Below are 26,125 nucleotides of genomic sequence, written 5' to 3' on the forward strand. Positions count from 1 at the left end.
ACAAGAATTTAATATAATCTCAATCTAACATAAGGAAATCAAAAATAAAAAAAATTAACTCAAAACGCCTGGTCACAAACAAAAATTCCAAAAAATAATAAATGTATATGGCTTGAGCCACCTGAGTCTATTATATTATCAACATTTATATCCAGTCATGACAGCCATGATCACTTTCTAATGTCAGGCCTGATGTTGTGTGCCTTATATACATATTTTTCACAGCCACCTATACAATGGGTTGTTATATGTGGTATCACAAGTAACAAGCACAGCTTATGTCCCACCTCACAACATACAGATTAGTTTGTTTGTTTGTTTTTTGTAAATGCTGGCTTTATTGGCAATGAGAAAAGCTATGAAACACTAACTTATTTAAAACATTTTCCTAGGAAGTGCATAGATAGTGTTATCATTATTGACTTTCTTTTACTTTTTCCAGGTGGCAACAAGAAAAATTGTTTGTGACAACTGGTTCGGTCTAAGGTTAGTTTTTGGTGGGGTTTAAGCAAAATCTTAGTGTTGATACTAGTGTTGGTTTGCTGGTTGGCCACAACTGTGAATCCTGGTAGATGTGTTGTATTAGGAAACTGTATTAGTCCTGATGAGCAATGACTAATTCATTACTGCAGACAAGTCTTGACAAAAAAAGCAGACAGACCAGTATTTCTTCAAATACGTGTACCTGCAGCATGCTGTAGTGTTATAAGAATATTGTTTATACTCTATATGCACAGATTTATATAAATAATGCTACATGGGGAAATAGTAAAGCATTTAGTTGCGGTTTAATGTCTTGCAGTAAAATAGACATGTTGCCCCTGCTGGTGGTGGAAAAAAACACGAATATCTGCAACTTTCAGGGAGGTTTCTCAGCAGACACCAGCGAGCACAGCCCGAAGCTACTTTGCTTATTTAAAATTCCACTTGGGTGTGCCGTCTGAGAAACGCCTGTGTTTTTACATTGATAGAGAAGTGAAGCAATAGACAAGAGAAGAAGCTCTTGAGTTAACACACTTACACTAACCAGACTCCCAGACGCAGGACAAAGTCAGTCTTTTTTTTTTCCAATAATGGGGAAACTTTTGATTTCCACCACCTACCTAATGCTGGTAAGTGCTCCTAGTTTGGTTTTATAGCACTCCTACATGATTGATACATGTTTACTTTCTGTCACTTTTGTCATGCCAGGAAGCATTAAAACATTTAAAGGTGACAAGTCAGTTTGAAACTCACTTTCACCTTTAATGCACTCTCTAACCTTGCTTGTTGCTATTTGAGATTTAGACTACCTGTGCTGTGAAGTAAGATTCACAACCACAGTGGTATAACAAAAAGTCCCAGAAAAAACAAAATTGTCACGGCCGTCATGGCCGATGTGTTTGTGGAGCAGACCCAAAAGCAAGCATAGAAGAAATAAACTGATGATCAAACAAAAAGTGAGCCTTTATTACGGCTGATAAAAAATAGAAAAAACAAAACAGTAAAACAAGGCGAGACCAAACAAAAGTGAAACCTAATCTGGGACTGAACTGAACAAACTATGGAGACAATGACACGAGACATAAGATGAAACCTGAACAGGTGAATGTAAAACCTTGAACGTGAAGTACTTTAAACATGACATGAGCATGAACCTGAACTGCTGAAAGCAAACACTCAGTGGCCTGTCATTGTCGTCATAGTTTGTTTAGTTTAGTCCCATTTTAGGTTTCACTTATGTCATTCTTTTCAGCACAACCTCACATGTCTGAATTTACAGTTATGTTTTCATTTTGACATACTGTATTAGCACAACTGATCTAAAGTCAGACAAAAAAGAAACTCTGATTAGAAAAAGGTACATTTTTTACTGTAACAACCCCATATACACACTCCAAACACGCTAAATCTCTCACAAACTCTCTCTCTCTCTCTCTCTCTCTCTGTCTCTCTCTCACCATCACTCCTTAAATTCCCCCCTCTTTCTAAACATCCAAATGTCATGTTGCCATAACAGTTTTTGATTGGTCAACATTTTACATTTTTCCTCCAACACAGGTGTTCTTTGTTTTGTTTCTTTTTTTATGCTCATAAGCTGAGAGTGCTTGCTAGAGCTGTCCTTAGACATTACAGGTGAGGAAAAGATGCCACGTATATATTGTTTATCATGACTCTGGTTTTACGTGGCCTATCAACACAACTGAAAAACTGTTATATATCATCTTTTTGCTTTGTCATCTTGAAGTAGTCATGTGATTGGTTTACCACGACTACTTTATTTATCCTCAGTCAAACAGCAGCACTCATGCGATAGTGGGGTGTGCTGTCTGAGAAACGCCTACGTTTTTACATTGATAGAGAAGTGAAGCAATAGACCAGAGACAAAGCTCTTGAGTTAACACACTTACACTAACCAGACTCCCAACACTTTGATGCAGGACAAAGTCAGTCTCTTTTTTTTTTTTCCAATAATGGGGAAACTTTTGATTTCCTCCACCTACCTAATGCTGGTAAGTGCTTCTAGTTTGTTTTTAGAGCATGCCTACATGATTGATACATGTTTACTTTCTCTCACTTTTGTCATGCCAGGAAGTATTAAAACATTAAACGTGACAAGTCAGTTTGAAACTCACTTTCACCTCCAGATCCTGTCCTGTGTGGAGTCGTGCTTTCTGCTGAGATCTCTCTACGTAATTGTACCTGAAATAATTCCACCTGGATACCAAGTAGCAAAAGGTGCCGCTCTGTGTATTTGTGTTATTCCTTCAGTTTGAAAAAGTGTTGTAAGCCTAATGTTTTGTGTTTTATGTCTCTTTTTAACTTTCACTTTCTCGCTTTTCAGTTGAAACCGTCGGCTGTGATTTAAAATCAGTGCAGTTAACTGTGAAGGACCCGAGTTTCACAATAAAAAGTAACGGAGCAGTCGTAGCTTTAAAGTCTGTCTCAGTGGGAGAAAGAGGACGGATATTTTCTGTGTCTGCTCGGGACAATAGTGGACTGGAAAATAAGATGGAAGTTCACCTTGTCCACAGTACCATCTTGAAAAGACATGTAAGGCAACTGCATATTGTGAGTCGTTTATACAGGTCAGCAGGAACAGTGCATCTTTTTTCTAACATGTCCAAACTTGTTGGAATATCATAGCGACGAGGCCAAGGCTCCCTGAACGGCTCTAGAAGACGGGCATGTTTTCTTATTCCCCTGTGGCATGTAGTGGAGAATGATGAAGGGAGCTATCCAAAACTAATTCACAGGGTGAATTGAATGTTTAATTTTCATCATTTATGATCACTGTGGTATACAAATGTTTATTGTCAATACACATCAGATTGTAAAGACTTTATGAATAACAGAATCCTTTTTTTCTTTTTCTTAATATGTATCATTTTATTTGGTTTCTGCTGTGGCAGGGGTCATATTCCCCAGACAGCCGTTATTGGTACTTTATTGAAGGAGAAGGAGTCGATACGTATCCAACTGGAGTGTTCAGTATGGACACAGACACGGGGGCTCTGTTCTTGCTCAAAGCAGTGGATCGTGAGGAGTTCCCAGCATATAATGTGAGTGTGAAGATGACGCTGGTTTAGAAGATTTGTAAAGAGTTCCAATAATGTTCCACAGTCATCTTTAAGGAGTGATTTATCAATCATTCAAATAGTTGCAGCGTAATCAATCCTCTACTGAGCATGTTTGTTTATTTATTTTTTCATTCAAACCTGGAACTGGCACAGTTCACATATGGAGTCTTGTTATGTTCCTGACTCTGCTTTCTATATTTGTGTGCATCAAACTAGTCAAACGTTTGTTTGTTTTCCCTCTATAGATTTTGATGATTGTTTTTGACAGGCATACCAATGCGGAGCTAGATGAGAAAGCCCCCCTGAGAGTGATTGTAGATGATGTCAATGACAATGCTCCAGAGTTCGTAGGTCCTTTACACTTTACAGTTCCTGAGCACTGTAGTGCAGGTGAGAAAGACAACATACAGTAATAGTTGATTCTGTGGTATTTGACTTTCAGTGCAGTTGCTCTAAATGATTATGGGTTACAATACAGGGACTGTGGTGGGAGTGGTGAGTGCAACTGACAGAGACCGAATTTACACCAACCATGTGAAGATTAAATATACACTCGTATCTGGATCAGACATGTTTACCATTCATCCAGAAACAGGTGTCATCACAACAACAACCAACACCCTAGACAGAGAGGTGAGCACTGCCTCTGTATCACTGATACCTGTGAACTTTATGTAATTGAAAACTTGCATCATTAAAATCGATGATGCACGTGCTTTACAACATATTTTTATTATAATACTTTGTAACATTTCTTTTAAAGTTAAAAGACAACCATGTGGTGACTGTAAAAATCCAGGATATGAACGGTGCACCAAATGGTCTGTTTGCCACATCGACAGCAACAATTGCTCTGAGTGATATTAATGACAATCCACCAACCTTCATGAAATCAACTGTAAGTGTTTGAAAGAAGTGTCAGTTTGTAATTTGGCTGAATAACTGAAATCATATCGATTGATTTTGGCGTCCTTTTTCTACTTATTTCACCAAAATACTTTTTACTAACATAAGTAAACAGCAATTAACCCCCTCTGCTTTTTTTCTTGTAGTATAATGTTACTGTGCAAGAAGATGAAAGTGAAAAACTTTTACTTCGAATTCCTGTTCAAGATAAAGATTTGATAAACACATCAAACTGGATGTCAAAGTTTGTTATTACTAAAGGAAATGAAAATGGAAATTTCAGGATAGTTACTGACCCCCAAACAAACGAAGGGCTTTTGTACATCTCAAAGGTGAGACTGGCTTATTATTCAATTCATTATTATCATTTAGTGATGTTGGTGGAAGCATTTTGCATGGATCACATCTAATGCAAAGTCAGCCTATATACAACTGATTTATATTTATAAACTTTAAAATGTCTTTCTTTTTTCCAGCCATTAGATTATGAGAAGACCAACGATGTCCAGCTTCAGATCACTGCACAAAATGTAGCATCACTGAATGGCAGCAGTGCCACGTGGCAGTCCATCCCTGTGAATGTCAATGTTAAAAAAGTGGATGCAGTCAGGGCTGGACTGGGACAACAGATCGGCCCGAGCATTTTGACCAGAGACCCGCTCACCAGGTATTATAGGAAAAGCAATAGAGCCTGTGAATGAAAACAAACGCTGTTGTGACAGTGATGTACAGTCTTGTTGGTATATGTATGATTTCTATACATTTTACATCAGATAAACACTTTGGTTGTAAGATTCAGACATTTATTTAATAACAGCCAGACATTTTAAATGAAAATAAGAAAGAAAAGTATTTCTTTGTGCCCCCCTCTCCCTGTTAATGCCCTACCTGGCCCCCTGGCAAAACTTTGCTAGATCCGCCCCTGCACAGTTACCAGCTGTCAGCTACTTAGAAAAGGATCCTGGTGTTATTTGTCTCTCAGAAACAGTTCATAACCTAAAATGTAAACCTGTTTCTCCATTACCTGTTCAGCTCTGATGATTCAGTAAGGACATCTCCTGGTTTCATCTTCATGTTTGCCTCTCACCAAACTGATATCATGACCAGCAGCTTTTACAGCTGTTGGCTCCAGCAAATATCAGCTGATACTAGAAATTAATATTAAATAAATTCTAACAACAGCTCATCAAGCTTAAACCTGCTGCTGTTGTTTAGCGTGACATCTGCCGGTTTCCCCGTTCTGGTGCAAATTGGGCGATAAACAAGAGAGACGGGACTTCAAACCATTCAAAATCACAAAGCTAAAAAAAAACAATCAATATACCTACAATATTGATCAGTTTCCCTGCACGCAGTCGATCTAGGGCTGTTTCTTCTATTAAATTCAATTCTTCTATTAAAACACTAAAAAAGTCAAACGACACACATTAAAAATGGGCACCTACAATAACAAACGATCCAAACAAAATGGCAAAAGACTCTTACCAACAGTATACCCACTCACACCCAAGCGAATTAATCGCCTCTGGTTTTTTTCCACAGAAGAGCACTGACTTCACCGCACACACCCACTACCTTTTCACAGCTCTTCAGCCAATCACCTGGCAGAGAGCAACAAACTGCCAGGTGACACTTGTTACATATGGATTCAGGGTAAGATGGGGTGTGGTTGCTTTTTGGACACTTGGAAAAATGACTGATTCACCTTTTCCTGCAGGTCTGTGTCCTTCGGACTACTGGGAATTATGACTGTACTGTGTCTTGTGGTCCTCCTCCTACTGCTTTGTGAGTCTCCCACTGTGATTAAGTTGTAAGGGTTAGATGGGGGTTCTCTTGTAGTTTGCTCATTGCATATTAGGAAGCGAACAATGCTGCATACAATAGTGTAGGTATACCACACATAAAAGCACTCTGTGAGCTCTGATCTTGAATATGCCTGCTTTTTGTTGCAGTCCTAGTCCTTGCATTTTTCTGTCTAAAAAAGAGAGAGAAATTGCAGCTTTATGACTCTGGAGACACTGGAGGAATCCCACTCAAATCTAACACGGAGGCCCCAGAGGACAGCACGGTAAGGATAGTAATGTGTAACCAATGTCTCCGTTTCCAGGTCTTCTAAAAAACACACACACACACACACACACACACACACACACACACACACACACACACACACACACACACACACATTTACTTTGTTTTACAAGAAAAATCTTCTTGAAAAATGGGTTTAAAAACATAAACAACTATGAGATACTGTTTGTTCATGATTTGGACAGGGGGAACAAATTACGGAATTATATATGTATATCTATTATCCCTTTAAAGCCGGTCGGAGCGGACACGCTCCATTTTGCATAACTATTTTTAAATCCCGGTAGCTCTGCAACCACGTAAGCTAGCGCAATAATTTTTTTTGCATATGAAACCGGAGGAGTTGTACTTACATCTTATGCCATCAGCTTGTCCTCGGTCACAGTTTCCTTCCACATAAAGCTTTGCAAAAACTGCATAAAAAGCGCTTGCAGCAACAAAAACATAATATTCCAGAAACACGCTTTGCCGATCCGATCAGCTGTTCATAACACTTCCTAGTCCATCAGCGTGAACTATCACATGTCCGGCATGACCTGCCCAAAACCGGAAGTGACGTCATTTTGCGGAAATGTAGTTTTTTTACCATCGTGGCCTTATGAGCCTATACTTGTGTTTTTAAAAGTTATCTTTGACTTTATGACTTTCTGTGTCATTTCTGGGATGCTTAGGACTCATATTGCACTGCTGGAAATATTTTTATTTTGATGCATATGCTGTTATTTTGCAAATTTGCACTATAATATATTTTTTTGTTTTTCCTGCAGTATATGAAAATTGGTGTATCTCAAAAATAAAACTATGAAGACACTTAAAATAAATTTCCTTTGGTGGGAAACTAGGTTGTGCAACTTTTTTTGTATTTACAGTTTTGAGGGATAAGCCTCTTAAATTTCTCTAACTACAAATATATGTTAAAAAAGCAAAAACAATTTTCAATTTTTTTGTAGTTTATTGACCTTTTTTGCAATTTATGTAATTACTATGCACTTAATGAATACATATTATTAAAATCTGGGCTATAATGGTTGTATTGATGTATAGCAACTTGAAATGCTCCCAAAAATGGCTCCACAGCAGGTAAAAATATAATATAAGCTCTGGCGGACTTGGTTCTATGGTAGGTCTTAAAGGGTTAAATATATCATTATATATCTCCAAAAGTATTACAAATTATCTCCAAAATTTCAGGAGTAGTTACGTTTAGTTACATTTCATTTATATAATTTTTCAAGGGATCTTATATCTGTTTTCACTCTTGTATGCTTTTCATACAAGTTTCACACAAGACAGATACAAACTTTATAAGAAGCCCCATCAATAACCTGTCAGTTATGCTAGCAGTGTCCAAGCATTCTTTTTTTTTTTTTTTTCTTTTCATACCATGCACCCCTGCAGTGGCTCTTGGGAACCTCTGTTCTTTATAATTGGGAATCAAATGGCCACTATCTCCATCATGCAATGTTGTTTATTATTACAAACATATTATTTGTTTGTTTTTGATACATCCAACAAAAATGTCTTGTGGCAGACCTTTGCAAAAAAAATTCAAAAATAAAAAAAGCAGAAGTTTCTTTTTCTGCAGTAAAATAAATGTCTGTGAATGTCTGTAAAAGATATTATTTCTCTAACTTGTTGGTGATCTGTTTGCTCGATGTGTAATATATATATATATATATATATATATATATATATATATATATATATATATATATATATATATATATATATATATTAGGGGTGCAACGATACTCATATCGATATTGAACCGTTTGATACAGTGCTTTCGGTTCGGTACGCATATGTATCGAACAATACAAAATTTTTAATTTATTTTATCAACCTTCCTTCTGACGATGCTGTCTGTGTTGAGCGCTCAGTGGATCTGCGCTCGACAGTGCAGCCTAGGCGGAGTAGTCGAACGCAGATTCACTGAGTGCAGGGCAAGCTAGCAGTTAAGCTCTCCTTGCAACATGGCAAATTGAACATCCTCCACCCTCATTCAGATGTGGCGTTTGGAACTATTTTGGTCTTCATGTGACATATGACCCTGAAGGTAAGCGCGTCATGGACTAAAGTAAAACAGTATGTTGGATGTGCCACGCAATGCTCAATTACATGGGTGGGAGCTAGTGTGTTAGCGCAGTTAGCTCGTTAACGTGTTGGCCATCCAGCCTCAGACACGGGGCGATCGGTAGCTCGTTAACGGAGATTTGCCGTGTTGTGGCGCTAACGTCATTTCAGATTAACGCTGACAGCACTAGTGGGAACACAACGAATATGACTGCACATTTACTCCGACATCATCCTAGTGCAAAGACAAGTGGAAGCAGACAAAAACAACAAGCACACATGCTACAAACTTTACCCGAGTCATTTAGACAGCCGTTAGCACATGATTCTCCTTATGGGGACCTGACATGTTTAATATGCTGATGAGAATATAGCCCAGAAGAAGCGTATAGTATAGCTTTTAGTTTGGAAAGAGCCATTTCTCTGTAATAAACTCTCTTTTCCAAAGATGAATGTTTTCTCGATGAGATAGATTTATTTTTGTATTACTTTGTTGTTTAAGCAACATTAAATTTAAAAACTGTACTTTTGAGTTAAAATATATATTTATAATTTTAATAAATGACAAATTAAAAAGGCATGAACATTTTTTTTTGTATCAAAAAAATATCGAACCATGACACCAAAGTATCGAACCGAACCGAACCGTGAATTTTGTGTATCGTTGCATCCCTAATATATATGTGACCTTCAGTCATGTCCTCAGCAGCTTTGAAAGTGTTGTATGCTTCCTCCTATTATCCAGGCTTGGGAGTAATAACAGGTAATAATAACAAACTACCTGTGTCTTCCAAATGGGAACAGAAGAGGATGGGCAGCATTCAGGGGACGTGGCTCTGTAGCTGACTCAGAGGTCACGGTCTGAACGCTTGGCTTGTTACTGGGGTAACAATGTAAAAACAGAACAATCAAGTGGTGCAGGTGTGTATCTGCTATTGCTCTTTGTTGCTTTATTTTGTTGTTGTTGATGTTGTTGTGTTTTTTGGGGGGTTTTTTAAGCAAAAGTGGTTTGCACTAAAAACTATGTAGATGCAATATTTTGGAGCTTTGTACGTCAGCAATCAATTCTCTAAAAAAATTATATCTTTATTTTTGGAGGGTAAGTTTTAATTAAAACAAATGCGTAATGAAACAAAATAACAATTACCTAATATTTCAAAATATGTAATGTAAAATTACACCTTCATAATAATCTATTTTAAGCAGTGTTGATTTACTTCTGCAGAATTTCCTAAAGGCACAGAAATTGTGTGTAACCATGTTTTACTTCAACTCGCAGACTGTGAGACGGGTGCAGTTTGAGCTCACTGTAAGTCAGGTTGTTGAAACATTTCCAACAGTAGTCGTGTTACAATCTGCACGAGGGCAGAACTGGAGCACTAACGTGTTACTGCCTGAAACTAAATACAACTGGCTGCACAGGAAAAAAACCCATTTAAAAGACAGTGTATACCCTATATGTATTTTGCGTTTTTAAGTTGTTATTTGACATTAACATTAAGGAGTTGTGTTTAATTTTTGCTGCTGTAGCAGTTATTTGTGGTTTGTTTTTAACATTTAAAGGAACGTGATTATAAAACAGCATAATCAACAAACATACAATAAGCATACATGCACCCATACAACTTGTACTTTTAGTCTTTACTGTTTATTTGTTTAAGTTTTTGTCCAATATCTTTTAATTTGTAATTAAAAAAACAAAACAAATGTCCTTGTGATTTTTCTGGTTGTACTGTATATAAAGGTCAGATCCAAAATGGTTGTTTATTGTGTTCAGGTTTTATGTGCACTCTAGTGTTTCACAGGGTGGAGCCCACATACACATAATACACTATGTGCAGTGTTCCAACATCTCAACTCCTTGGCTTATAATTACTTCAGTCCTCTGCAGATCTAATTGGTGCACTGATGTTATTACTGACAAACAGCCCTGACCCACTGAGGTATAGACCCCACTGGACTTCTGAAGGTGTGCTGAGATCTGAGGAATTTAAAGGCCAAGTCAACATCTCAAATTTGTTAGCCTCCTCCTCACATGAACTGCAATACACCATGCATTTTGACACCTTTCTTTCAGAACCAGCATCAACCTTTTTGGTTGTTTGAGCCACAGTCAATTTTCCGTTCGATGGAACCACACAGACCACCCTTCACTCCCTGCGTGCATTAGTTGCTGGTTCACCACTGTTCCTTACTCTAGTTCATGTCACAATGAAGGTCACAGCAGTAATCATTATCACAGACTCATTAGACCAGGACATGTATTTCCCGTCTTTTGTTCTTAGTGAAACTCGTGTGGTCTTCTGGTTATTTGAGTCCCTTTTGCATTCTGGCAATTCTCCTCTGTCGTCTGACATCAACAAGGCATGTTCACGCTAACTGGATATTTTCTTTTTTCCAGACCATTCACTCTTACACATGTAAGATGAAAAGTTAGAGGAAGGAACTTTGCAGCTTGTATGTATAAAAACAGTAAGAGTACAATGAGGCTCATGAAGGAGGTGCAGATTAAAGAATTGTTGTTGGAGCTGAAAAAGAAAACACAAAGATCCACATCTATTTATGTTAGAGCGCCCTCTATTTGATGATGGCGTGACATGATACTGGCTTTAAATCAAAGTAACAAAAATCAATTCTCTGTGCTCTGTGGAAATTTGTTATTTTAAAGTACATAATATAAAGTGGAATATCTGAGAAAACAATAATTTAGGTGTAATCTGGAAAGGCCTAATATTTAAAGAAAGATGATATTAAATATTAAGGAGTGAAAGCTTGAAATCTGCTGAGTTTAAGGAGGTGCAGGAATGCAGTAATGAATGTGATCTCCACATGAAAACCCTTTAACTGTGAAACTGTTTCATGGTTTTTATTTTTTGCTGAATAATTGTCTCTCTGACTCTGAATATAGTTTCCGGATCATTTTGACACTTATTTCTACACTCTGTACAGAAGGTGTCTGGAGGATTTTCACATGACAAGCTGCTTATTAGAGCACATAAAAGTTGTTGACTACGTATTTAGGTTTCAGGTGACCAATAAAAATAAAGTTCTGGCTCTCTCCATATTAATCTAGTAGCAGTCAGTTTTCGCACCTTTGACACTGACTTAAAGAAAGCATGTTTCTAAAAGAGTTTGTAGTTTTTACAGACATAAACAGAAAGATGCCAAAGATGCAACGAGCAATGACGTGCAGACATTAAGTAGATAAACCTGTTGATAATCGCCCAAACTTTCACAGCCTGAATCATGAATGAGCTGCAGAAATGCATCAAAGTGTCAACACCAACTAATACCAAGGCGAGATATAATCTCTCCAGCATGTCCTGGGTCTGCCCCGGAGCGTCCTCCTGGTGGGACATGCCACGAACACCAGGAGTCAGGTATACAGGTACACCTGTATACATGTCATCCAAAAATCCACCACACTCACTCTCATTTTCGAGTATGTTTCATGACAAACTCACATTATTTCTTTTGCTTTTTCTCTCTCACACTCACACCTACACAGACACACATAGAAACAAACAGCAAAACTTCATGTTTGTTTGTGTATCCCCCTGTGTTTTGTCTTTCAGTTGCAGTTTGTTGTTCTAGTCTGTTTTGTTACAAATGCAGCAGTTGGAGACCCAGCATGTCTGTTGGTTTCATCCCCCCATGAAATCATTGGGAAATTACACAAATATTGGTGGTTGCCAGCAATATTCCCTCAGCCTCCATCAGATGCATGTACATTTGACAGTCCTAGGTGACTTTCCTCTTGAAGTAGAAGGTTCCCTCTAGAAGGTTCCGCATCTTCCGGGCAAGGACAGAGAGACTCAAGAGGAGCTTCTATCCCCAAGCCATCCGTGCCCTAAACACACACACCCGCCCTCTCACATCATCTATAATTGACTGAGTCAGGACTCTTCCAGACACTAAACCAAGGCACAATGTACATTTCAATTCCTTTAATTTTAAATATGTTTATATTGTCTATCCTGTAAAATAGTCAGATGTCTATTCATATTAATGTACAGAATTCACCTGCTTGCTGTTACTACTGCACATTCACCCAATGTATATACTATATGTGTATATATACACCCCCCCCCCCCCCCCAATTTTTTTGCACATGTCGAGGAGCGTGTCAGGCTACATTTCACTGTGTGTTATACTTGTATAACTATGCATGTGACAAATAAAGAACCTTGAACCTTGAAGTAACTGACAGTAACTAACTTCACAAAAGTTTTAGAAAATATGACCTGTGACTTAGACATTGACATTAAAGTAACTTAGATATATACTTGAAATTTTTCGGTGCAGCTAGAGCATGAATTTCCAAATCCTATCTCATCATTTAGAAACTTGGGTGCTAGCACCACCCACATCTGCCCAGCAGGGTGACGACTATACCTTATCAACCTTTACAGCCAGATGAAAGGTAAAAATGGGGTAAATTGAAGACGTAAATGAGAATTAATAAGGAAATAATGTGATGCTAGATGGTGTTGACATGAAGTCCAAAGTCCAGACTGGACTGCAAAAAGATCATCTCAGATAATTACAAGTGTTTTTATTGTCCTGTTTCATGGAGACGGTGTACAAAAAGACAACAATTTTTTTTGTCTTATTTATGCACAAACATCTCATGATAAAATAACCATAATAGTTAATAAATCAATGTGGTTGATTTGATATGTATTGAATTAGTCATGTTACAGTTGTGTAATAGTGATAATAGTGTACCTATCGTTTCTAAATCACTTGTGTATGATATAACTGTATTAGCACTTCCACATAAATTTAAACTAGTTCAACATCAAATCTAAAGCTAGTTTGGCATTTAAAACTACTTTCACTTTGAATCTGAAACTTTGACATCAAATCTGAAAACTATTTCAACATGTAGAAGATCATTTTGTTACATACAGCTTTCTTTCTCTTGTATCTAAATTACGTCTAACCCCTTTACCCCAGCATTATTCCTTAACTGAGGCAGTATCCTACTTCCTGCCCCTGTTCTTATTTAACCTGTCTGCTACTTATAGCCTTTTGAACTGTGTCTAACCTTTGTAGGCTGCTGGTTTTCTCCTTGGCAATATGGCAATAAGCATGCAAGGAAGACATTGTGGTAATAGGGTCAGTTTCCTCTCTTCTGGTGAATTCTTTAGTAGAACGCAGACTATCGATATTTTAGAGATATTCACAATTCTTCTCACAAGAATAAACACTTGAGAAAACACTAGCAATGTGACTACCTCTATTTAATGCACACGGTTTCCACAATAGACAACAAGTCTGAAACCAACTAAACATCAAATCTGGAAGTAATTTTACATTCAAAATTTATCTGACATAAAATCTCAGTCTAGTTCAAAATAAGATCTGAACCTAGTCTGCCATCAAGCCTGAAACTAGTTCAACATTATCATTATCATGTCCATCTGTAAAAATGTCTCTCTGTAAATGTGGAAACAATAGATTTGTTTTACAAACTAGAGGTAAAAACACAGCATTCCAGTACAACAGGCTACAGAGGAGATACTGGCAGCTGCTGACAAGCCCAACAATCATCACTGGAGTATTTGTTCTCACATCATATGACAGAACAAAACCGTGGATGGAAATTGATGATGCAGTTACATGGTGGGAAAAGCTGTGTTCACGTGGCTAATTAAAGACTCCAGGTACAAGATAAGTAGAAAAATATTTTTTTCAGTCTTGCAGTTACTGACAAGTAAAAAGTTAAATTACTTCAGTAATTGTTCAACTAAATTATTAAGCAGCTATTTTATATGTTTAGTTAAAATTTCCAAGGAGAAAAATCACCTGTGGTACTTTAGTGTTTACATGTTATTTATGTTGTGTCATTGGGTATCATGCTGTGTCACTACTATTGTATTATAAAGTTTATAAAGTTGTTTTCAGAAATATAATATACTTTTAAGACTTCATCACCCACCAAATATAGATTGGATTCTGTTTTTTTGCACAGTGTGTTGTCTGTTATCAGAGTTTCAACTCAGTTGAAACCTGGGAGATACCTTGGTGACATGTGTTTCCCGGCTCTTTGCCAAAATAGCCAATGAAACATGAGCCAACCATGCTGTTGCACTTCATATTTTAAAAAAGCTGGTTCAAGTTTTGTTTGGCGGATTGTTTTTAGAATGCAGTCCATGTCCACCAGATCTCCAGACTACAAACTCTTTCTCCACTTTTAAATCACGTCTTAAAACCCATGTTTTAAAAATTGCATACCCCGCTTCATGATTCAGTCATAGTCTATTTTTTACCTTGGTTAGCTTTTATACTTTCATACTTGTTTTTTTTTTGTTTTTTTCTACATGTTTTTATTTTGTTCTACTAATTTAAGGTGACCTTCAGTGTCTTTAAAGGCACCTATAAATACAATTTATTATTATTATTATTAGTCACTGCTGAGCCAGTTTGTCCAGGATACAGAGACATGGAAATCCACACATTTCTCGTATGTCATAGAAAATACCAACAGGCTCACACATTTATAACAGCAGCAGACCTGGACAACATGGAAATGTCTCCTGTAACTGCGTCACTCTGCTCGACTTTGCTGTTTGTCGGCGCCTTCACATTTGTCTCTGCAGGTGAGATTTATAAACCAAAGCATGTTCTTATAAAGAAAAATAAACAGTATCGGCCTCGTTTACACATTACTTCCCAAATAATTATTTTCATATTTCATATTAAGTTTGTTTATGTCTGTGAAGGCATCATGAGGTCTTGTGGCATCAGTGTGGATGTAAGTGCTTGGTCAAGGGCAGCTTTTACCACAGAGACAAAGATGTCTGCGTCAGTGTGATGTGTTGTAGTTTCATGGGTCAGTATACACCTACAAAGCTTTTTCTTCATGTTTTACAGTATCAATTTAACCTATGCAGTTGTATGTCAAACAACAAGTGTATTTTTTGTAGATATTGTCATAGAAAGCTCTGCAACACTTAGAGTCCCAGAGAGCAGCCATTTGGCTTTCTACCTTTAAAACCCGCCTTCCAGCCAAATGGCTGGCAGGCTTTTAGCTAGGCTTTAGCTTCAGCCAAGTGGAAGCTAAATTGGCTAGTCATTCATATGTAAATTAGGTCGTTACCTGAGAAGTGGGGGAGTGGGGGTGTGTGAATGATTGCTGATTTCTAACTGCCAACTGCCTCTTTGTTTGTGTGTGGGGGTGGGGGAGCTGCTAAAAGCTGTGAACTTCCTTTTGTGTTCGTCTTGATGCATTCTCAATCATCCAGGGAAATAAATCTCCAAAAGTCATCAACTTGGAGTGTTTCAGTTTGCCATCTTAGGGAGAAATCAACACACATGGGTGTATTTCCTTTGTTGCTGAGATTTATTGATAAAAACAGTACAAAAAAACCCCAACCATTTGTATACATATTTACAAATAATAATAAAAAGTGAGTATTTAGTATTTAGTATTTATTTATTTATTGTCATTGTCAAGAACAATGAAATTGCGTTTGGGGCTTCCATACAACCCAAAAAAAAGAAGAAAATAATAAATACCCCTTAAAACCCAAGTGTACATATTTAACCCAGTGTGACTCCAATGCAATAAGACAATCCTTAGCCATAATGTTTGTAGAAATTCAGACAAAGACCTGAGAAAATAGGTCAATACAACAATGCAACCCATTCAATATTATTGTACTGTGAGATATGATATCAGATATGATAGTTATCTATTTAAGAAAGAGGGGGGGGGGGGGGGCAGGAGGGGGAAGAGAATAAAGATATGATGCACCAATGCAGACCAGTTCATTGCTATTAAGAAGTTGGATATGGTTATTGTCCGTGAGAGGGGGGCAGAGAGTTCAGGAGCCTCACAGCCTGTGGATACAGGCTGTTGGCCAGTCTGGATGTTCTGGCCTGTATAGACCTGTACCTTCTCCCTGAGGGCAGCAGATGGAAAAGGTGGCGCGCAGGGTGATGTTGGTCCCGCAGGATACTGTGCACCCTCCTCAGACAGCGAGTGGGGAAGATATTACTGATCTCTGGCAGACTTGTTCCAATAATTCTGCCAGCTTCTTTCACCACCCGCTGGAGTGCTTGCTGATCGGCCTTGGTGCAGCTGGGGAACCACACTAGAAATCCATACGTCAGAACGCTGCTGATGGCACAGTTGTAGAAGTTCAACATCAGAGATCTGGGAATGTGTGCGCTCCGCAGTCTCCTCAGGTAGTAGAGGCGCTGTTGGGCCTTCCGTACAACTGAGGTGATATGGTTGCCCCAGGACAGGTCCTCGGTCACAGTTACCCCCAAGAATTTAAAACTGCTCACCCTCTCCACCGCCTCACTGCCAATGAAGAGAGGCAGATGGTTGTTATGACCCCTCTTCCGGAAATCTACAATGATCTCCTTGGTCTTTTTGGTGTTTAAGACCAAGTTATTGTCGTGGCACCATGACTCTAGTTGTTGCACCTCTGTCCTATAGTTTGTCTCATCATTGTTGGATATAAGTCCGAGCACTGTAGTGTCATCTGCAAACTTAACAATGAGATTGGACGCGCAGGAGGAAATACAGTCATGGGTGAAGAGAGTGTATAGCAGAGGGCTCAGAACACACCCCTGAGGGGCACCGGTGTTGACCACAAGGGTGGAAGAGGTGTTCTTACCCACTCTGACACTCTGTCTACGGTTAGTGAGGAAGTCCACAATCCAGTTGCACAGAGAGGAGTTAAGTCCCAGTTGGTGGAGTTTGGGACGGAGTTTGTATGGCCGGATGGTATTAAAAGCCGAGCTGTAGTCTACAAAGAGGAGCCGTGCATAGGTGTTCCTGTGTTCCAAGTGCTTCAGTAATGTGTGCAGCACTGTGGCGATCGCATCCTCGGTTGACCGGTTCTCCCTGTATGCAAACTGGTGCGAGTCCAGGGATGGTGGAAAAGCAGCTCTGATGTGTTTAATGACCAGTCTCTCCAGGCATTTGGCGGGAATGGGGGTGAGTGCCACAGGTCTGAAATCGTTCAGACATGTGACATTTGACTGTTTTGGGATGGGAACGATGGTTGCTGCTTTGAAACAGGATGGTACCAGTGAACAGGACAACGAGGTGTTATATATAGAGGTGAAGACGTCCGCCAGGTCCGCAGCACAGTCTTTTAGCACCCGGCCCAGCACTCCATCCGGCCCGGCCGCCTTCCTGGTGTTAATGCTCCGGAACACACGCCTCAGCTCATGAGTGCTCAGGACCGGAGCAGGGTCGGTTGAGGGGAGAGGGGACAGGACAGGGTCGGTGTTCTCCCTGTCAAAACGGGCATAAAAGAGATTTAGATCCTCAGCCAGAGTAGAACTGTCGGCTGAGGGTGATGGTGTTCTTCTTTTGTAGTCCGTGATAGCCCTGATGCCCTCCCAGACCTGCCTTGGGTTTGTGTTGTTCTCAAACCTGGCCTCGATACGCCTCCTGTGCTGCTGCTTGGCAGTCTTGATGCCTCTTCTCAGGTTGGCCCTGGCAGCACTGTATGCCTCCTGGTCCCCGGATTTGAAAGCGTTGTTCCTTGTTCGAATAAGTTGTTGAACTCCGTGTGTCATCCAGGGTGGATTATTAGGGAACACACGGAATCGTTTCCAAGTTGTTACATTGTCCACACAGAAACAGATGTAGTCCAAGACAGTGGAGGTGTAACTGTCCAATGCGACACGATTGTCAGTGTCCTGCACCTTGAATACATCCCAGTCTGTGCAGTGGAAACAGTCCTGAAGCATCGGAATAGCGTCCTGCGGCCATGTTCTCACGGTTTTGGTTGTAATCCCAGTGCTCTTGATCTTTTGTGTGTATATTGGGTGTAGCAGAAGGGAGAGATGGTCTGACAGACCCAGGTGGGGATAAGCCTGGGCTCTGTACGCATTCGCCATGTTGGTGTACACCTGGTCCAACGTTCTATCTCCTCTGGTAGCACACTTCACATTACGGTGGAAATTGTGAAGTACAGATTTCAGGTCCGCGTGGTTAAAATCCCCAGCCGCAATAAAGACACTGTCCGGGTGTGCTACCAGGCTGTTATTGATGCTGCTGCTCAATTGTGCTAACGCTAGCTTAGCATTAGCATCTGGTGGAATGTAAACAGCGCAGATGTAAACGGCAGAAAATTCCCGAGGGAGATAGAATGGACGGCACTTTAACACCAACAGTTCTACCTCTGTACTGCACAGTTTTTCCGTTACCGTGACGTTCGTGCACCAAAGGTTGTTAATATAGATGCACAGCCCCCCGCCAGTCTTCTTACCCGAGTCCGCAGACCTGTCGGCTCGATAGGCGGTGCGGCCTGCTAGATCGATAGCCGCATCGGGAATGGCGCTGTCCAGCCAGGTTTCAGTGAAAATCATGCACGAACAGTTATTAAAAGTCCGTCGAGTGGCGATCTGCAGTCGTATTTCATCCAGTTTGTAACGGATTGAACGGGCGTTGGAGAGGAATATGATCGGGAGTGGTGGTTTAAACGGACTAGTCTTTAGCCGTGCCCACAGGCCTCCCCGCTTGCCTCTCTTCTGCCTCCGCTCGCAACGTCTCCTCCTGCGGCTTGCTGTTGCGGGTAGCCCCGGGGGTTGCTTAACGATCTCCGGGGGGATGAGATACTCGGATGTTAGTTGAAGATCTCCACGGCTTAGTTGTAGTAGATCATCTCTGTTGTATTGAAGTAACCCCAGACTGTGTGAAATAATACACAGTACCACCAAAAGTGCAAAAGTGTAGGAGCTCCGGGCCGCTGCGTCTGTGCGCGCCGCCATCTTGGCAGTATTTGAGTGAGTACATACAGAGGTAGAGGTACACTACATGTACATATTAACATACAGTTCAAAGACATGCATTAAGGTGCACACTTGGGCATCTTTTATTTAACATGGTTATACCATTGTGGATTTTTGCTAGTTAAATATGCTCAAGAGTCAGTCATATGTTTGACATCGAGCTGAAAACTTGAAAAGATACATATATTTCAAAACAGTAACATTGCATATCTAGAGAAAATGTTTTTGGATAACAGATGAGTCACATTTTAAACACTGTTTTAATAATCAAACAGAGATTTATGAAGCACAGGATACAACAGACATGCTTACAGTGTGAAAGGGAATCTTGGAGCAGAGAAACACCTGTATTTTTGCAATTCTTTTTCACAAGAACAACAACACCAGAAACGCTCTGTGCAGGTAGCAAAGTCTGCGCTATGGGGGTGCTGGGGCTGGCTGGACCCTCAGCTTCCATGCCAGGATCTGCTGCACAACCTTGCACTGGCCCCATGGGCACGGCAAAATTTGTAATCCCTAGTTCGGCTCCCGAAAAAGATGCTTGGGTTGTTCTTGTGTCTAACAAAATTCGTTCTAATGTTTTATTTTTAATGTTACTGTGGAATGTGTTGAACAAAGTGAGTTAGCACAATTTAAATTCCCAAAAAATATTAGTCCCTCAAATGACTGGCATCTGACGTGGCTAGACCGTCACCGGGGACCTGGTGAGAGGTTAAAAAAATGATCTATGCTGTCGATAGGGCTGTATTTTTTTCAGAATAAATTCTTTTCCATCTTATGCACTTAAGTACACCGATTTAGCGATGAAACTCAAAAAGTGTGATGAATACACACACACACACACACAAACAGTATGGAGATGATAACCTGGTATTTGTCAGGGAGGAGCTCATTGAGTGTAAGTATAGAGGAGGAGGAATTCCTACTCGTTATTCATGTACACTGCATTGTGCTTCGTATTGAAACTGTCCATATCTGTCCTTGTAACATTCAGAATAAATTTGAGATTAAATGGCTGAGACAAAAAACATCAATGTTGAGTTTAGTGGTTACTACAAGAAAAATATTTAAAAATTCAAGTCCTAGATGGACTCTGAGGGCTGGACAGTGGTGCATCACGGGAGAGGGCGAGTCCATTTTGTTTCTCCCTAACCAGTGAAAAGTATAAATCTATAGTGTATTTCAGGACATTTTACAGAATAACATGAAAGTAATATAATGAGTAGTAAAATAAATCACTCTAATACGTATACACTGATAGGATACACTGATCAAAGCAAAGAATCTCCAGATCTGATCTCAGCCCTATAGAAAATCTGTAAAGGGAACTGAAGCTTCAAACTGCCACGCAGCAGCTCATAAACCTGAAAGACTTTCTGTTGAGAGGAGTGGCACCCCCTTAGATGTGTGTATAGTGTATACCTGCTGAAAAACTACACGCGCCACCAGTCCTGAGCTTACCTTCCTGGGCTGCTTACTGAGGATACACTCTACGTCAAAAAGTCAGTGACCCCCTCCATGACTGCAGCTCTACCAGAGCGTGTCAGCCTGCTGGCCACCTTACTTCCCCTCACAGTCGACCAGAGCCAGACTAGTTGGTTAGTCAAATCAAAAATAACTATTATTATTATTGTTGTAGTCATTTAAGAGCACTAATTAAAAATATGAATGTATATAAATATAAACATATATTTACATTTTTTAAGTAATAAAAAACACAGAAATGTAAATCAACATATTTTTTTAACCTGATGTCATCTGTACCTGCAGCAGCCTGAAAGGAGGGATATTCAGAGGTTTCAAAAATGAATTTTTAACATCTTAAATTTAAAGCATCAATTCAGCTCAGAGGAAACATCTGAGTTTCACCTAACACCATCATTACTGTGTAAATTCAGGATCCACTCCTTTCACCTGCTACACCAGTTAGCTGCTACAAACCAGGTGATCCTAATGGGAGAAGCAGGAAATGCAAATATGTACAGCCAGAGGCGGAGCAAGAAATTTAACATCATTTTCCAGAAGCGAAAGTAAACGTGTGAGAGAGCAGAGCTGCAGTTGAGTCCTGTTTGTCTCTGAAAGAAGATTCAGCTGTCCATCAGGTTTCTCTCAGCAACAGTGGTGAGTGCAGCTGATTACTTTGTTCATCACAGTCACATTGGTTCAATAGAAATGTGCTCATATAGCCACAGATCCACTGTAGAAACACTGAGCTGCTGTTTGAAAGAGTCTCACTGAGGCACTGCTCAGGACTTTGGAATGAACCTCGAGGTGTCCAAAAGTACCTCCTATCTTATATTCCTAACCTGCTTTCCTTGACCTTAATGAAGACGTCACTGAGGTCAAGGAAAAGTTGGTAGGAGATATGATAAGGACTTAGGAAAAGAGAAGAGCTGTGTGCTGAGAATGGCAAAAGATTAGAAAACGCTGATCTTACTTAAACGGGTCTATCAGGCTTCTCTGGAGTTAGAAGAGGTCTTCTAATACGCTAATGTTTTATGAATGGCATATAAACCATTTTGCAGCTGGCCTTAAGGAATACGTGTTTGTAAGAGTTTTACTTTCAGGAAGACATTTCAATGAGTGTAAATGTAACATAGAAAGTTTATGACACACAATTTACTGCCAAATCCACAAAACCTGTTGTGGAGAATGCTGCTAGAGCTAAGAAGCAATACGAGCATACATGCACCTGTCACAGTAACATAGTAACTGGGACGGCAGTTTTCACAGAGAAACACTTGCACCTGAGCGCACACTCGACGGTTGTGGTCAGCAGGCCTGCGGCACTCTCTCTCACACTCCCTCGTTGGGGTTGTTTTGGAACGCACCTTCTGTCTTTTTGACTTCTGTCTGACTCCACATTTCCTCTTTTTATTAGTGCTTTTGTTTCAGTTAGCTCTTTCACATTAAAAGCAAAGTGAAGGCAGGCCTTTATTATGAAGCATTGAGAGGAAATACTCTGTTTGTCACAGAGTGAGGGGAGTTTTGTCAGTAGTGCTGTCTCACATGCCACCATTTTCATCATGAATAATAAAAACAGGAACAGGAAGTTAAATAAATGGTGGTGCAATACCATCAGCAAATCTTATCTTATCAGACAGGGAAGCACATGACAGACTGGGGAGGCAATGGATGAACCACAAGGAGGCAAACATGGGAACAGCTAAGGCAGATACAGACATGACTAAGGCATGGAGCGAGAGAGCGAGCGACACAGAGAGAGAGGAACATGGAGGGAGAGAGAGAGCGAGAGAAATCCAGACAAAACAGCATAGACTAAGACTAAACATGACACACAGGTGAGGCACAGTAACAAGAACCTAAAGAGGAATAAACTAACTAAGAGAACAGGAAACACAAAAGATTAAATGAGGAAGAGCAAGGAAACAGAACCACGAATAATATCAAATAATGAAAACTGAACCAGAACACAAAACATTGGGTCACTGACTCAGACCAGTAGATCAAAACTGTGGAGTTTCCAAATTCTACTCTAATTTTAACTAAATTAAATTTTAACTAAATTTAACTAATATTTTGTTTTCAACACCAGGTACCTTTTTATAACATTTTCTGCTGCTTTAATTTGCCTAAGAACTTTATGGTCCACGAACCATCAGAAAGTGGAAACTCTGCCAATGACATCTGTTGTGGCTGTGACAAGTGGCATCATTCTGGTGATTTTCACACTTTTTCACCTGGAGGTTTGCTCATTTAGAGGGTTAAAGTGCTTCATCTGCTCATCACAGTATACATACCGTCACAGCAGAGCAGCAATAACTCAAAATTGTTGATGGACACATGTAAAGAGTAAAATACTGACACTTTCTTTTTAAAAAATGAAACAAAATGGAATTTAAAAAAAATGTTTTCTTTCTCCTTCACAGTGCATACATGTCTGCTGCCGGTAATCTGCAATCTGAAGATCAGATTACGTGCTCCATCTGTCTGAATGTGTTCACTGATCCAGTCAGCACACCATGTGGACACAACTTCTGCAAAAACTGCATCAGTCAGCACTGGAAAACTAATCGAAGATATATATGTCCTATTTGTAATAAGGTGTTCAAGAGACGACCTGAACTAGACATCAACACTTTGTTCTCTGAGATGGTTGCTCAGTGCAGACGTGAAGCTCTGCAGAACGCCAGCAGCTCAGAGCAACAAGCTGCCAAACCAGGAGAAGTTCCCTGTGATGTCTGCACTGGAACCACACTGAAGGCCCTGAAGTCATGCCTGGTGTGTCAGACCTCCTACTGTCAGACTCACCTGGAGCCTCATCTGAGAGTCAAAGGTCTGAAAAGACATCAGCTGATTGATGCTGTGGAGAACCTTGAAGGCAGGGTGTGTACAAAGCATGATAAACTTCTCGAGCTGTTCTGTAAAACCGACCAGACATGTGTCTGCATGCTCTGCCCTGTTTTAGACCACAAGAGCCACGAGTTTGTTCCTCTGAAAGAAGAATATGAAGGAAAGAAGGCAGAGCTGGAGAAGACAGAGGCTGAGATTCAGCAGAAGATCCAGAAGAGACGACTGAAGATTCAGGAGATCAAAGAGTCAGTGAAGATGAGTAAAGATCGTGCAGATTTACAGAAAAGAGTGGGTGTTCAGGTCCTCACTGCTCTGAAGGAGTCTGTTGAGAGACGGCTGAAGGATCTCATGAAGGAGATCGAAGACAAACAGGAAACGACAGAGAAACAGGCTGAAGGTCTCATCAAAGATCTGGAACAGGAAATATCTGAGCTGATGAAGAGAAGCTCTGAGGTGGAGCAGCTCTCACAATCTGAAGACCATCTCCACCTCCTCCACAGCTTCTCCTCCCTGAAAGCTGCTCCACTCACCAAGGACCGGACAGAGGTCAGAGTCCGTCCACCATCATATGAGGGGACTGTGGTGAGAGCTGTGGCTCAGCTGGAGGAGACATTCTGGAAACCCATGAAGAAGAAGCTGTTTAAGGCTGAGCTGAAGAGGGTCCAGCAGTATGCAGTGGATGTGACTCTGGATCCTGATACAGCAAATCCTGCTCTCATTCTGTGTGATGATAGAAAACAAGTGTATCATAGTGATGTGAAGAAGAAACTTCCAGACAACTCAGAGAGATTTTCTCAGTGTGTTTGTGTTTTAGGAGAGCAGAGTTTCTCTTCAGGCAGATTTTACTTTGAGGTTGAGGTTAAAGGAAAGACTGAGTGGGATTTAGGAGTGGCCAGAGAGTCGATCGACAGGAGGTCAAATATTATACTGAGTCCTCAGAATGGTTTCTGGACTGTCCTGCTGAGAAATGGAAATGAGTACAAAGCGTGTGCTGCCCTTCCAGTCCGTCTCTGTCTTCAGCCTGGTCCTGAGAAGGTGGGGGTGTTTGTGGATTATGAGGAGGGTCTGGTCTCCTTTTATGATGTAGATGCTGCAGCTTTGATCTACTCCTTTACTGGCTGCTCCTTCACTCACAAACTCCACCCATACTTCGGTCCCAGTCTGAATCATGGTGGTAACAACTCTGCACCTCTGATTATCTGCCCTGTCAATCAACCAATCAACGACTGATTTTATTTGATGAACTGAGTGATTTTTACATAAAGGAACAAATGAACATATTGAGTGTAAACACTTTACGATTTCCATGTTTTACATAGATTCTGATTACTGTGGACTCAGATTTACTCTTTGGTTTATTACTAATGGAATTTGATGTAAAGACAAGAAGAAGACAAAATATCAAACATAACATTTCAGAAACCTTAAATTAATAAAAAAGAACCTTTTGTTAGATTCTTTTATTAAAACAAAGCATTCAGACTTCAGCTGAGGGGCAGTTATGATGTGTAAAAGTGGTTTGGTTATTTTGGATCTGTGTGAAGACTTTGTATCTGCTCAGTGCAAACTGATGGATAATATTAAAACAAATCTGAGAATATTCATCCATTTCCCTCTTTCCCAGGTCCCTGTTAGAAAACCTCTCTTATGAAGTGAGACACAGAGTCTGTGCAATTCTTCCACTATTATCCTGGGAACAGATATATGTGTGACGCTCCTACAGAGAAACAGGTACTTGGTGTACTTGTACATGATTGTAACAGTGCTCTGGATAACAGAGGAACCACAGACAGGGACAGAGAGACTATCATGGTTCTGGGTCATTTGACCCAGTGTTTTGCGGTTTTGTTTGTGTTTTTATGACTGTTATGGATGATTAAGAATATATAAGAATAAAGTTATGTTGAAACAAGCACACCATTGTTTTTCTTATGACATTGCCAATAAGTTTGATGTGTCACATGGCCCTCTTCTTATTGAAAAAACAAAAGTTGATTCCAAGATGGCCGACTTCTAAATGGCCACCATGGTCACCACCTATCTTGAGGAGTTTGCCCCCTCACATATACTAATGTGCCACAAACAGGACTTTAATATCACCAACCATTCCCATGTCATTACGGTGTATCCATATAAATGGCCCACCCTGTAGTACTAGTTCTAGTAAGGTAAGGTAAGAAATAAGGTCTGAAAATCTGTTGAAAAGTGAAAGGCCACAGGGAAAGCTAAAGGCTAGGCCTGAAACTCTGATTGTGGGTGACTCTGCCGTAAAGGATGTACAAAGGATGTGCGGTAAGAACACTAAAATCCTCTGCTTTCCTAACGATATGGTCAACAACCTGAAGGAGAGAATTCTTCAAATTGCAGATGAATATCCAACTGTGACAAACATTGTTCTGCATACAGGGTCAAACGAT

General features: G+C 40.0%; 2 protein-coding genes across 3 annotated transcripts; both read left to right on the top strand.

Annotated features, from left to right (window-relative positions):
- The first annotated feature begins 1,001 nt into the window (after nucleotides 1–1,001).
- On the top strand, nucleotides 1,002–10,373 carry LOC146713159 (desmocollin 2-like protein). Of its 2 annotated transcripts, XM_085452285.1 has the most exons (14): nucleotides 1,002–1,112; nucleotides 2,628–2,718; nucleotides 2,825–3,033; nucleotides 3,127–3,237; nucleotides 3,393–3,542; nucleotides 3,806–3,950; nucleotides 4,039–4,193; nucleotides 4,324–4,458; nucleotides 4,613–4,798; nucleotides 4,943–5,133; nucleotides 6,009–6,092; nucleotides 6,184–6,251; nucleotides 6,419–6,534; nucleotides 9,376–10,373. In XM_085452285.1, the coding sequence occupies exons 1-14, from the start codon at nucleotides 1,074–1,076 to the stop codon at nucleotides 9,385–9,387; spliced, it is 1,692 nt and encodes a 563-aa protein (XP_085308411.1). In that variant the 5' UTR covers nucleotides 1,002–1,073; the 3' UTR covers nucleotides 9,388–10,373. The 2 variants fall into 2 exon arrangements, with proteins under 2 accessions (XP_085308411.1, XP_085308410.1); XM_085452284.1 differs by lacking the exon at nucleotides 1,002–1,112 and having other exon boundaries at nucleotides 2,476–2,718.
- Nucleotides 10,374–23,291: 12,918 nt separating this feature from the next.
- LOC146713160 (E3 ubiquitin-protein ligase TRIM21-like) lies at nucleotides 23,292–25,545 on the top strand. Its single transcript, XM_085452292.1, has one exon. The coding sequence runs from the start codon at nucleotides 23,292–23,294 to the stop codon at nucleotides 24,936–24,938; it is 1,647 nt and encodes a 548-aa protein (XP_085308418.1). The 3' UTR covers nucleotides 24,939–25,545.
- The last annotated feature ends 580 nt before the right edge of the window (nucleotides 25,546–26,125 follow it).

The sequence above is a fragment of the Copadichromis virginalis genome, linkage group LG3, assembly GCF_057382275.1.
Source record: "Copadichromis virginalis isolate Kocher_CV1m ecotype Utaka linkage group LG3, C_Virginalis_male_GT1.1, whole genome shotgun sequence".
NCBI classification, from domain to species: Eukaryota; Metazoa; Chordata; class Actinopteri; order Cichliformes; family Cichlidae; genus Copadichromis; species Copadichromis virginalis.

Excerpts from the sequence above, each read along its gene's own strand:
- LOC146713159 (XM_085452284.1), top strand. The coding sequence starts at position 2,487 with ATGCTGGTAAGTGCTTCTAGTTTGTTTTTAGAGCATGCCTACATGATT. Across the intron at positions 4,194-4,323 it reads CCAACACCCTAGACAGAGAG|TTAAAAGACAACCATGTGGT; the intron begins GTGAGCACTGCC and ends TTTCTTTTAAAG. Across the intron at positions 5,134-6,008 it reads ACCAGAGACCCGCTCACCAG|AAGAGCACTGACTTCACCGC; the intron begins GTATTATAGGAA and ends TTTTTTCCACAG.
- LOC146713160 (XM_085452292.1), top strand. The coding sequence starts at position 23,292 with ATGTCTGCTGCCGGTAATCTGCAATCTGAAGATCAGATTACGTGCTCC.